We start from the raw sequence: 12,315 nt of genomic DNA on the forward strand, positions 1-12,315 counted from the left end.
TAATACCCATGCCTTTAGCCAACTTTCCTTTCCTGGTGGGATAACTCCAACTTTTATTGCTGCCTTATTATCACTCCTGATTAGCCAATGCAGATACAGAAGCTGAAGCCAAGGCAAAGGATGGGGATGGACTAATACCTCAAGCATTGCCCCTCATGCCAGACCCTAAACCACCTAATTCTGTTGGTTGGACATGTAGATGTGTCCAAGGGAGTTAAGACACAAAACCTCCAGGCCTGAAGTCAAACTCTTTTACTAAGTTTGCCTTTATCAAACAAAGTATGACAACATGTATCACTTCTCTTTGTCTCCCATGTGTTGAGGGAGAATTCAAAAGAAATTCAGATTTAGCACCCTTTGGTGGCAATTTTAGGAATATGTTAAAGATATCCACCAAAGGAGAGTACTATATGTTCTTTTGGGATATCTTATTCCATGTTTGCCCCTGTGCATCAAAGGAAATCTGTGAAGTCATGAATTCTTTGCAGTTGGGTCCAGAGCTAAGAACTACTGATTTCAAATGATAGAAAGTCAATACATTTTGAAGAATGACTGTTGGTAATACACAGATTTCAAATAACCTCATTGGAGAGTAATTGTGAATCATGAGGGTTTCCAAACTTGGTTTTAAGACTTTGAAACAAAGGCAAACCAATTGGCACTTGGGCAAGGGCTATTCTATTTTCTTTACTTCAAATCGGAGCTAATGACCTAGAAAACTTAAATGAATCTAAGAGGTTTCTTGAATTACGATCATGCCCATTTGGAGAAATGCTACATATCTCTCTCTAAGTGGGCATATTACTCTCTGTAAATTACATATGGTTGAAGTTCCCAAGTTGGGAACAAGGGAAAAGGTGGCCAGACAGGAAGCTGATGTAAATTTTGTGGGTGAGACTTAGGTTCGATCCAACTTACTGTATTTGACTGTAAAGAGGAAGGGACTTCTTTTTCAGATATTAAGGTTTTTCTGGACTTACAGAAAAAAAAAACAAACTTGTGTTTTTGATTCCAAAACATAGGATATAAACTTCCCTCTCTTTAAGACAAAGGCCTTCTCCACCTCAAAGCTGAGACCCATTTCCCAAGGGTAAAGTAATTTTGGCAGGAAAGTGAAATAATGGGCTGTCTGGCTGGGTCTGAGCTAACCTCAGAGAGGTTTTGCTGCTTTGAAAGAGGTGCTCACAGAGACCACTTCTAGGAATTCCCTTATTCATGTAAAAACTGAGAAGTACCTTTCTCCCCAAGAGGACCAGCCCCTGAGGTCTTCTTAGTATTTGCACATGGCCTTGAGGGCAGGACAGGACAACCTTTTTTTTCACTGTATCCCTCGAGGCTTGCACAGTGCCCAGGATATCATTCCCAACCCACTGAGATTCCCCCACCACGGAACTCAACTCTTGACCAGTTCTCACTACAGTTTCTTATCTTTTTCCAATGGAGTACGGCCTCTGAGATTTGGAAGAAAGACAGATAGGAAACCCCACATAGGTGCCAGCCCTCCTGTTACTTTTTACACAAGAGATCAAACACTTTTATCAAATGGACCACCCATGGCCAGGACTCACTGGAAGGAAAGGCTGGCCAGTGGGGCTAGGTGACATTACCATGTGAATGGGCTTGTCCATGAAGGAGGGTTCCAGGCAGTGAGGTCCGACAGCGTCTTCACCTTCCCTGAGACTTAGCAGCTTGAGCCCTCACTCATCAGAGGAGGAGGGGATGGTCTCCTTTTTGCAGGTGCTGTGCTTGGCTCGGTGCCGCTGGAGGTGATTGGACCTGGTGAAGGCCTGGCCGCAATCCTCACACTGGTAAGGCCTCTCCCCGTTGTGCACCCGAATATGCTGGGCAAGCTCCGAGGCGATTCGGAAGGCCCTGCCGCACTCGGCGCAGAGAAAGCCCTTCTCCCCGGAGTGGATCTGCTGGTGCCGCTTCAGGGTTGAAGAGCGGGCAAAGGCCTGGCCACACTGGGTGCAAGGAAAGGGCCTCTCCCCCGTGTGGATGCGCTGGTGGCGCACAAGGCGCGAGGGCTGCGCGAAGGCCACGCCGCAGTCAGCGCACTTGAAGGGCCTCTGGCCAGTGTGCAGCGTCTGGTGCTCGATCAGGTTGGAGGATTTGGTGAAGCACTTGCCGCAGGTGGGGCAGGGGAAGGGCCGCTCGCCTGAATGCACACGCTGGTGCTCCATCATTCGACTGGCCACGGCGAACTCCCTGTCGCAAGCGGGGCAGCGGAAGGGCTTCTCGCCCAGGTGCGTGCGCTGGTGGCGCAGCAGCGACAGTGGCTTGTTGAAAGTCAGACCGCACTCGGCGCACGGGAAGGGCTTGTTGTTGCTATGCATGTTGCGCTGGTGTTTGCGCAGGTCGGAGGAACGCACGAAGGCCTTCCCGCAGTCCGGGCACGGGTAGGGTTTCTCCCCGGTGTGGGTGCGGATGTGCTTGCGGTGGTCGGAGGACCAAGTGTAGGCCTTGTCGCAGAAGGGGCACTGGTAGGGCCGCTCGCCCGTGTGCAGGCGGCGGTGCTGCTGGAGCGTGCCCCGGTGAGAGTAGGTCTTCCCGCACAGCTCACAGGCATAAGGCTTGGTGCCCCGCGGCTGCGAGGGACCCAGAGGATTGCTGGGCTTCTGGAAGGCCCTTCCTCCCCGCAGGCACTTATACGGATGTGCCTCTCCTTGCCCCGCCTCATGCGCACCCTCCAGCTTCTGGCCCTTCCTGCCGGTCCGCGCTTTGGCCAGCATCGCTGCTGCCAGACTGGCTGGGGGGACAGAACCCCGGGCCGGGGTGCGCGTCTCCTGCGTGGGGAGGTCCCAGTTGCCCCCCGGCTTGGGGAAACACATCGGAGAGGAGCTGTCTGGGGACGTGTCTACGCCTCTCTGTGCACAGAAATCTCTTCCCGTCTCAGGGAAGCTGGATGGGACCCCCAAGGCAGCGTCCAGGTTTGCCCTGGAGTCTCCATCATCTCCGGCAGGTAGTGTGTCCCTAAACGGTTGCGTCCGACCTAACAACTTGTGCGACAGGTCGCTAGGGAGGGTCCCCGGAGGCGTGCCTGGTCCAGGGGAGTCCTGGTTCCGGGTGATCTTGGACTCACCGCTTCCCCAGCCGGCCTTCTTTCCAGGCTTCACTGTCGGTTCCTTCCCGACGCCCCCGGCACTAACGGGGCTGGAGAATTTCTCTTCTTCACTGGGTGGATGATGCCAGGGCAGGTCAGGACTGTCTTGAGTCTCTTGCGAGCTGTTTCTTGGATAGACCTGGTGATCAGGGTCCCCAGGGCTCCCTTTGTCTCCTGCCTCCCCGCCATCCTCATCTTCTCTGTCTAAGCTCACGCTCAGGATCCGGGGGTCATGAGCTTCCTCACTCAAGCTGCAGAGAGGAGACACCTTGCCCCGCCTTTCCTGGGGGTCCACCTGTGTCATGACGTCAGGCATGTCTGGTCCTGGCACGTCTGGTCCTGCTCCTCCTAGACGGAATCTTTGCTTGGCTCAGGATACCTGCACAAAGGAAGTTTATTTTTTTTGTTGTTGTTTGCCTAATATATGTCTTTTATTTTTATATATTCTTAGAGAAACATTTTTATTATTGAATTATAGTTGGCATACAATGTTATATGTACGTATTTTTAATTTAGGTATATCATACACACATGTATGTATATACATATACACACATTCATTGTATGTTTCTTTTTTTTTTCCACTAAGTACTGTCTTTTTCTTCCTTCCTTCCTTCCTTCCTTCCTTTCTTTCTTTCTTTCTTTTTTTTTTTTTTTTTAACAAAGACAGTGTTTTCAGTTACCTTCAGTTTAAATGTTTCACTTTTCCCCACGTGTGCCATATTTATCCCAAGGCATTTCTGGCAAACCCCACAGGCCCCCCGGCTGTGTGCGTACCCTGATTCGAGAAGCATTGACTTAGCGTTTGACAGCAAGGCATGAGACAAGGAAGCCATTGAGTTTTATTTTCTAAGTGGTTTTATTTTAGCTTGAAGACATGGAGAAAGCCTGCTAAGGTTGGTGAATAAGGATTGTTTGTGTGAGCCGTTTGTTTTACAGGAGTCGCTGGAGCGAGAGGCAGGCTCCTACAGGTCTGGGGGTGAGGGGCAATTTCAGACCAGGGGGCTGAGTTTGCTTTTGTCTGGAGAGAACCTTCTGGGAAACTCAGAGGGGGTAATGCTAGTAGTTTCACTTTCTGGGCAGACATTAGGAACCAGGTAAAATGCTGAGCACGCACAACCAGGATTTCATTTCTTCTTCCCAGCAACCATTAAGAGAGATGCTGTTACTGTTTTCATATTCTTTCCATTTTACAGACCAGGACAGGGAGGTCTAATGAGGTTTCCTATCTGCCCAAGGCCACACGGCTCAGGGACAGCAGCCCTGAGGCTTCTCTTTTGCTCGAGGCCGTTATGTTAAACCCAGAGCTGGAAGTACTACCTCCCAGAGGTGGCCTCCAGACTAAGGCCAGCCCTGGGGCTGGGCCATGCCCAAGAGCAGCCACAGCATCCTGGGGGGAGAGCCCTTGCTTGCTGCAGGCATCAAAGCCCCTTGTGTTTTCTGGGCCAAGGAGGCTTGGCTGTAGGGCCTCAGCACTGGGCTCCTCCCTGCTCGTGTTGACCCAAACTGCCCTCTGCAGAGAAAGAGGCCAGGAGACATGCTGTGGAGACTGTTGCCTGGGGTGGTCAGGAGTGTTAGTCACTGAACATTTACTTTCAGAAAAGGAAGAGCTCCTTCTTTCTTCCTCCGCCCACCTTCCACTGTCTCTGGCAGGATAAGAGGAGCCATCGCTGCCCTTGGTGGCCCCGATGCGCTCGGGCAGGACGCGTTGTATCACCTGCCAGCAAGAGGTAGTCATTCACTCAACAGATGTGTGCCAAACCCTCAAAATCATAAGCCTGTGTCTCAGCAAGTGTCTCAGTCTTGTTTTTTCACTGGAAAGGTGGAAGGTAGTACTGTATGGTCTGTGTGAAGCTCTTGTACACGGCTGACTTCCAAGGACTAGTGCGTTGTCCCATATACTGTCAATTCCCCACCCCCCACCCCCCGCCACAAGCAGGATTTCTGGGAGGTGTCCAGACAGTTTCATGGCCAAGGGGCACATAATAAGGCCATATCCTAGCCCCACCTCATCAAACTGCCTCGCCCGATCATAAACCCAGTTATTGTGAGCGTGTGTGTGTGTGTGTGTGTGAGAGTGTGTGTGTGTGTGTGTGTGTGTGTGTATAGGAGGGGAGCAATGCGGAGGAATCTTCACTTTGTACTTGGGAACAGAAGCCAAAGTTGGAAGGAGGGCATAATGCCATGGTGGCTGGGGTCCAGCATCTTATGTCCCTTTGTGGCCGGAAGCCCAGGGACCACTCCCTCCCCCTGACATCCCTCTGCATCCCCAGTACAGGTCCGAGTGTGGCTGGCATAGCCCTGGGCAGGAAACCGGGCTCAATGTACTTTGGGCACACTGGTTCTTAGAAGAGCAGCTGTGTGCCTGCGTGCGTGCGTGCGTGCGTGCGTGTCTGTCTGATTAACAGAAAGGACACAGCGCTAGCCAGCTAGGCATGGTGTCCTCAGGCCAGCATGCCTGATCGGGGACTGTGGTCTGCGAACACGGACGGCAAAGGGATGCTGGACTTGACTGAAACTGACTCCTTGGGCTTCTTTCTTTCTCTGGGACGACACGCTGCACATGTTCAGATGGAACTGCATGCAGACCACTCATTTCCCCCTTCCCCCACGCCCCCTCCCGCACTCGGACCCAACTTTATACCCGTGTCTCATTCCCCTTCCTCTGAGCCACAGGTGAGCCTCCTCCGGGCAGCGCTCAGCGCTCTGCCAGCTCACAGCTTCTCAGAAGCCTGACAGAAGGTTGTCTTTTCAGATGGGAAATCCCTCCCCGGTCTGAAGCCAAGCCCTGGGGAATGCATTCTGCTTTCTTTCTCTGGGACCTGCAAGAGGTTCTCTCTGGACCACCGACAAGACCAAGAGGAAGGCAGGGGCTCAGGGTGGGATTTTCTGGCCGAGGCTACACAATTATTCCTGGTCCGGAAGAGCACGGGTGCCACACTGTGGCTGGAGCGGCTGCTCTCCAGACACGCTGACCCCCAGTGGCTCTCAGAGCACAGCCCTTTCCTGGAACCTCCACCACCCTTGCCAGCCAGGAGTGGCCCAAACGCAGCCTCCAGCTTACCCACCTCATGCGGGGACACCTTGCAGAAGCCTGGCCTGAGGGCTTGTTCCAGCTCAGCCCCTGCCCCCCTCCCTGCCTCCCTTCCATAGACTGTTCTAGGTCCATCCCTGGCCAGGCACCTCCCGCCTTCTCCTCTGCCTTTAGGCCTCCCTCTCTACCTTTGGCTCTGACACAGATAGTTGCTTACCTGGGAAATGCAGACCGTGGCGTGCGTCCCCCACCCTGGCTTCTGTCACATGTGGCCTCTCGGTCCCTTGGAAACTGAGTTTGGTACAAATCAGCAGAGATGGTGTCTCTGTCCCTCACGCTTTTGTGTCCAGTCCAGCAGCTGCAGAGAGAGCTTGAGGAGGTGGGGCCAGTGTAATACACTCGACCTTCCTGCCTGCATCCCAGAGAGCAGCCTGGGAAATAGAGCGGGGCTGCCCTCTCTCACTGCCTGAACGATCCTGCCTTCCCTCTGCTCCCGCCTCCCCTCCTGCCAGAGCCTCCCTCCGGCCCCCTCCTCCCTCAGAAAGGTTGCTTCGTCCTCCTGCAGGTGGCCCTTCCCTCCTGCTCACTCTCATTGCTTCTTGCCAGGAGAGCGAACAGCCCCTCCTTCAGTCCTGCCCCTGTATGGCCATAGGCCACTGTCCCGGGTGAACTTCCTGGGCAAGCATGCTTTGTCCCTCCCTGGCGGGCAGGACTACCTCCCCCTTTATGGTGCCCACCTTTTGTAGCGCTGGGGTTTGAACAGCGATGTTCCTATAATTTTCTGAAGTACTCATTGGCTCAGAGATGCCCATAGCAATTTCCCGGGGGGTGGGATACACGGATATTGTTTTATCTCCTTATTCGTACAGATGCTAGGCCCGTCTGGGACCTCTCTTCATCTCTCAGTGTTGGTTCTCAGGCAGGTTCATTTTGAAGAAAAAGATTGGCCCAGGATATGAGACTTAACTGTGTCCGGAACTTCTGCCCACTCAAGTCTAGTGTGTCTTTATTAAGGTGAAAGATCAGGACATTAAAATCGGAGATAGGAGTGTGGTACCTGTGATGTCATTAGGTGGCCAGAAATTACACTAGTTGACAGCAGGGTTCTGGGAGTGGCCTTGAATCTTACCACTCACTGGCTGTGTGACTTTGAGTGAGTTACCTAACCACTCTGTGCCTTAGCTTCCTCATCTGTAAAATGAGAATCCCCATGTGATGGCACCAAACAGTGGCATCCCCACCATGGGGGTCCTACAGGATCACATAGAGCCCCTGCAGTGAAGTGTGGATGCCACAGATACATGGACTCTTTGGGCAAGAAGATCCTTTAGCCATTTCACATTCTCAAAAGGGCCATGATCCAAAAAAGGTTGAGAACCATTAGTGTCAGTGGGGGTGGTGGAGGAGGGGAAAGCAGGCCCTTAAAATAAAATATCTCCCATAGCAACTTATCAGATGGTGTTGCCACCAACCCACATCCCAACACTGTTGCTCAAAATGTCCCAAGTGGCCATATTGTGCAGGCTTGGGCTTCAGACGCCCTTTGGCAGGGAAGCAGCTAAATTCCTCAGGGAGGGCCTGGGGAGGTGAGAGCTGGGGCTGGGCTCAGCCTGTGTGTGTCCCTCCCCGCTCCCGGCGTCACTGCTGTGGACACAGACTGAGAGTTTCCTTGTGCTAACGCCGTGCTCACACACCACTGGTGGCATCTGCAGGAACCTCACCACATTCCGATGGAGCGGCTCCTGCCGATGTTGTTCCCACTTCCAGACGGGGGATACCGAGGCACAGACAGCTTAGTACGTTATCTACATAGACGAGCTGTGATATGGGTCTGAGCTGGGAGGGTCACATTCGTCACCACACAGCACAAGTGGCCCACATGCTGTCCCTTCAGAGCCTGCGGGTTTGCCCTTGGCCTGGAGGCACCCTCATTTCCTCTTGAAAACTCTTAGTTCCTCCCCACCCCCCACAAGGCTGTGTGACCTGGGTATGCATGGCCATGGCAGGCACTCTCTCAGAAGACCCCTTCCCACAGAAAAGTTGCCCATTGGAAAATGATGCCAGCGAATGCCTACTGCTTAGTGTCCAGCCTGGACAGCCTGTTTCTCGTCATGCTTCATTTCTAGAATCTGTAACAATTAATGAATTACCATACGGCATGGCACTTCCACATGAACTTGCCCACTTTGTCTCTTCCTTGGTTTTCAAGGCACACGGGTGTTACCGTCTCCCTGCTACCGGCTAGGCCACCTAGCACTGAATGCGGTAAGGAGTGGCCTGCGTGCTACCTATACAGAGAAATAATGCCTCCCTGAGTCACCCACCCTGAGAAGTCCCCTTAACCATCTCTTAAATCCCACTTTGAGGTGTTGTGCACCTTTTCCGTGTAGGAGATGCCACCATCCTGATAAGTGGCACCCAGCGGGCTGATCCAATCTTGGAACTGCATTCTGGCCAACCTGCTGCTCAGACCCCTCTCATTTCTGGGATGCCTCCCACTTCTGACAGTACGAGCACATTCATTGTCTCATCTGGTTTTCCCAGCAGTTGCTGGAAGAACCGCCAGATATTGGAGTTAAAGGACTTTCCTGTAGGACCACATCTTCCCCCCAACACATACCTTTCAAAGAACTTTCAGAATTTATACCATTCTGCTCAATCCCTTAGGTGCAGAAACAAGGGATGTTGTTTTTCCTTATTTGATATTATTTCCAAGTTGGCCTTCAAAATCTGGCATTTTCCTAGAGCTGCCCTGACCGGCAGTAGTAAAAATAAGTGTCCTCCTGCCCGCTTGTCTGGGGAGGGAATAAAGCAGTGGTGGAGAGAGGAGTGCGAGGCAGTGAGGAGAGGAGAAGGCACTTGGCCTCCACTAGGTACCACGTAGGGGCTCAGCAGTGCCTGTGAACTACTTGGCTGGCTGGCGGGAACTGAGTGATATGGATAGAAAACAGGTCTGACCCTCCATCTTGGGGGATGCCTAGCACCTTGCTGAGTTGGTGAATGATGGCTTTGTCTGGACATTGGGTCAGATAGGGATCCTGAGAGGACCTGAGATACTTCCCAAGTTCCATACATGAGACCCTGGAGCTTGGACCCCACTCCCCTCCAGGCCTCCCCATGCTCTGCCGCCAGCTGTCACCAGCCCGCTTTCTTGCAGCAGCCCTGCATCATCCTTGATGTTCCTTAATGGAGCCTAGTTGGAGCCATTTATGTGTCCCAAGCCCAATGGAGACTTGATTTATTTATTTAAAGATTTATTTGTTCATTTACTTCTTTGAGAGAGAGCACGAGAGCACAAGTGGGTGGGCAGGAGCAGAGGAAGGAGGGAGAGAATGTCAGGCAGACTCTGTGCTGAGCACAGAGCCCCATCCCAAGACCCATGAGATCATAACCTGAGCCAAAACCAACCGTCAAATGTCCAAACGACTGAGTCACCCAGGCACCCCCACAAAGGAGACTTTAAATATTGTTGTTTTTCTCTTAGCCATCAAACTTTGTTGAGTAAGGGTATAGAAGTGAGAAGCAGAACTATAGGTGGGATAGGAACTTGGTACATGACCTTAGGTTAGACGCATCTTATTTTAAATCCCAGTTCTATTTGTTGGATGACCTTGGTCAATTTCTTAACTTCTCTGAGTCTCAGTCTTTCTGTCAGTGGAATGAGAATAAGCCTGTCATTGACAGGCTTGTTGTGAAAACACCCTGAAACAATATTTTTAAAGAATTTAGTCCAGTGTCAGCCATATGGTAGTTTTGCAACAAATTGTATTATTAATTTTATCCTAGAACTGGTGGGAGTTTGATGGTGTCTTTCTCCCATCCCCGTTCCTCTGGATTGATTTTCCTTAATTACCGGCCACCAGAAAGCCACCATTTTTCTGGCTGAGACCAGTCTCCTTATCCCAAGCATCCCCACTGAGAAGCTAGTCAAGCAGGTGTTTTGGAGGACTATGATAGCCTCAGAATAGTGACGTCATAAGCCTGGGCTCTTCACTGTGTTACACACAACACGTATAATCAGTGACGGGGTGGGAGTTTCGTGCTCCAGACAGGATAACAAGACATGGTGATGACTCCAAATACCAGCCCAGCACCTCCCTCAGAAGAGAATCAAGGGACACCATCACCCTTGGCTGACAAAACCACTTGCCCCTGGAGAAGGCTGCAGAGCGTAGTGACCGAGGATGAAGGTTTTAGAGTCAGGCTGCGTGGGTTGGTTCATCCTGCTTCTGACACTTGCTGCGTGACTACAGGGAAGTTACTCACCCTTTCTTCGTCCTGTCTCTTGATCTGTAACTTAAGGTTAGTAACCGGTATCGACCTTACAGAGTTATGGGGATTAAATGAGGTGACCATGCCTTGCGGCACACAAGCACTCAGCCCATATCAGATAATCGTAACATAATCTGGGGAGGTGGGAACTAGCCTCCACTATAGTCCAAACAGTGGAAAGCCGTGGAGAAACCCCCTCTGGTCTCCACCAGAACTCTCTTTTCCAGCTCTCCCGAGGTCTTACCCTATGGATGAGCTATAAGAAGCGGAACCTCTTGGGTGACTCTCCAAGAAGATCAGCCCCTTCTTAGCTCCTCGAGGCCCACCTTGTGCTGTGGTGACCTTCCCTGATGAGCAGGAAAGCCCAAGACCCACGCTCTAAGAGGACGAAACTTTAGCAGCAGGATGGGAATCTCCAAGGGTTCTGGAGCCCTCTGGGTACCACAGGCCAAACATCCAAACACTTACTCTCTCTCTTGACATAGTAACACATTGTCTTTGCCCTAGGGATAACACACCCTTCCAGGTCACAGAGACTCCCACCCCCACCCTCAACCTTGTGACCATGTGGAAGACAAAGAAAGAAAGAACACTGCAGACAAAACTTAGGAATCTCTTTGCTTTAGGTTTGCCTCCTGCCTTTGCTGGTCCTTCCAGGCTTGGAGACAGCAAGTCTGGGAAGGCTAGCAGGGAAGACACTGCCTGTCTTTAGCTAATTAACATACCTAAATAGAACGCTCTGCCATCATATCAGCGGGAATCATTTTGACTAAGGATCCCTAGGCCTGGGGCACGATGAAGCTGTTGGAAATGGACGAGAAGGCATCAGGTCTCAGAATTCTGAATGAAAAGCTCTTAGAAATGATCGATCGCAGCCACTCTGTTTTTACAGTTGCTGAGAGACAAGCATTCACTCAGTTGTTCCATCTGTCATTTACTCATTCATCAAACGTTGTTGGAGCATCGATGTCTGTTTTTCAAACTGCCGGACAAAAACCTGTGAATAGGACAGTGAGTCACAACCAACCTTCTTGTTTGAATAGAATGATGTAGCACAGAATGGACTAGAGTAGAACATATCAGAATATCTCCCACATAGTAAGGAAAAGTTGTTGCAAGTTATTTTTTTTTTTTTAATTTTAGTTTTATATACATATGTATGTGCAGGGTTGCAACAAAGGCTGTGCTTCTTACTCTAGTTTGGTTTGGTTCTTGATCAAAAATATTTGAAAAACACTGTACTTTGTGCCAGTCTTGCTGTGCATAAGGATAATGGGGGGGACCTGGAGAAATAGGATGATTTCAGGGCCACACTCTTCTCAGAGATGGTTCAGGTCTGGGGGGATCCTAGAGTCTGCCTTGCAACAAGCCCGGGCAGGATCCTGAGGCAGGAGTCCCAGCTACACCAACAAGCACAGCTCTGGGCCAGGCAATGGGCGGAGTGTGTGTGTTGAGGGTGGGGGGGGTGAGGGGTAGGCAGGGGAACCAGGACAAGGTTAGGTCCCGCCTTCAGGGTTTCCCGGCTGCGTGCTGGAGGGCTCAGAGCCCCCGACTGTCTCCCTCTCCTTTCCCCAGCCTGCGACGCTGCTTTGGGTTTGCTTCAGGTTTGCAAGGAGGCAGAGTGCCTTTGCCCGGGCCTTGGGGAAGTCTTTCCCTGAAAAAAATGCCTTTTGAGTTGGGCCTTAAAGGATGAGTTTGAGTTTGCCAAGAAAAGAGGAGGATGGAAGGGGCCTCATTGCCGTTAGGAATTTCACACCATATTCTTCATGGCCTTTTCGGGTGGGGGGGTGCGGGGGTGCTGGGGGCGCAGCCCTCCTCCACGCCTCTGCGCAGAGACGGGCCTCCCCCGGCTCTCTGGCTCCGCCTCTGGCTCGCTTGCACAATGCCGGTGGGATTTGGGCTTCTG

General features: G+C 51.6%; 1 protein-coding gene across 1 annotated transcript; it reads right to left on the reverse strand.

Annotated features, from left to right (window-relative positions):
• Positions 1-1,561: 1,561 nt before the first annotated feature.
• ZNF648 (zinc finger protein 648) lies at positions 1,562-6,517 on the reverse strand. The gene is made up of 2 exons (XM_059146332.1): positions 6,355-6,517; positions 1,562-3,482 (listed from the first exon to the last, which is right to left on the reverse strand). Exon 2 carries the CDS (start codon positions 3,417-3,419, stop codon positions 1,698-1,700), a length of 1,722 nt encoding a protein of 573 aa, XP_059002315.1. The 5' UTR covers positions 3,420-3,482; positions 6,355-6,517; the 3' UTR covers positions 1,562-1,697.
• Positions 6,518-12,315: the final 5,798 nt, after the last annotated feature.

Source organism: Mustela lutreola, chromosome 14, assembly GCF_030435805.1.
Source record: "Mustela lutreola isolate mMusLut2 chromosome 14, mMusLut2.pri, whole genome shotgun sequence".
In the NCBI taxonomy this organism is placed as follows: domain Eukaryota; kingdom Metazoa; phylum Chordata; class Mammalia; order Carnivora; family Mustelidae; genus Mustela; species Mustela lutreola.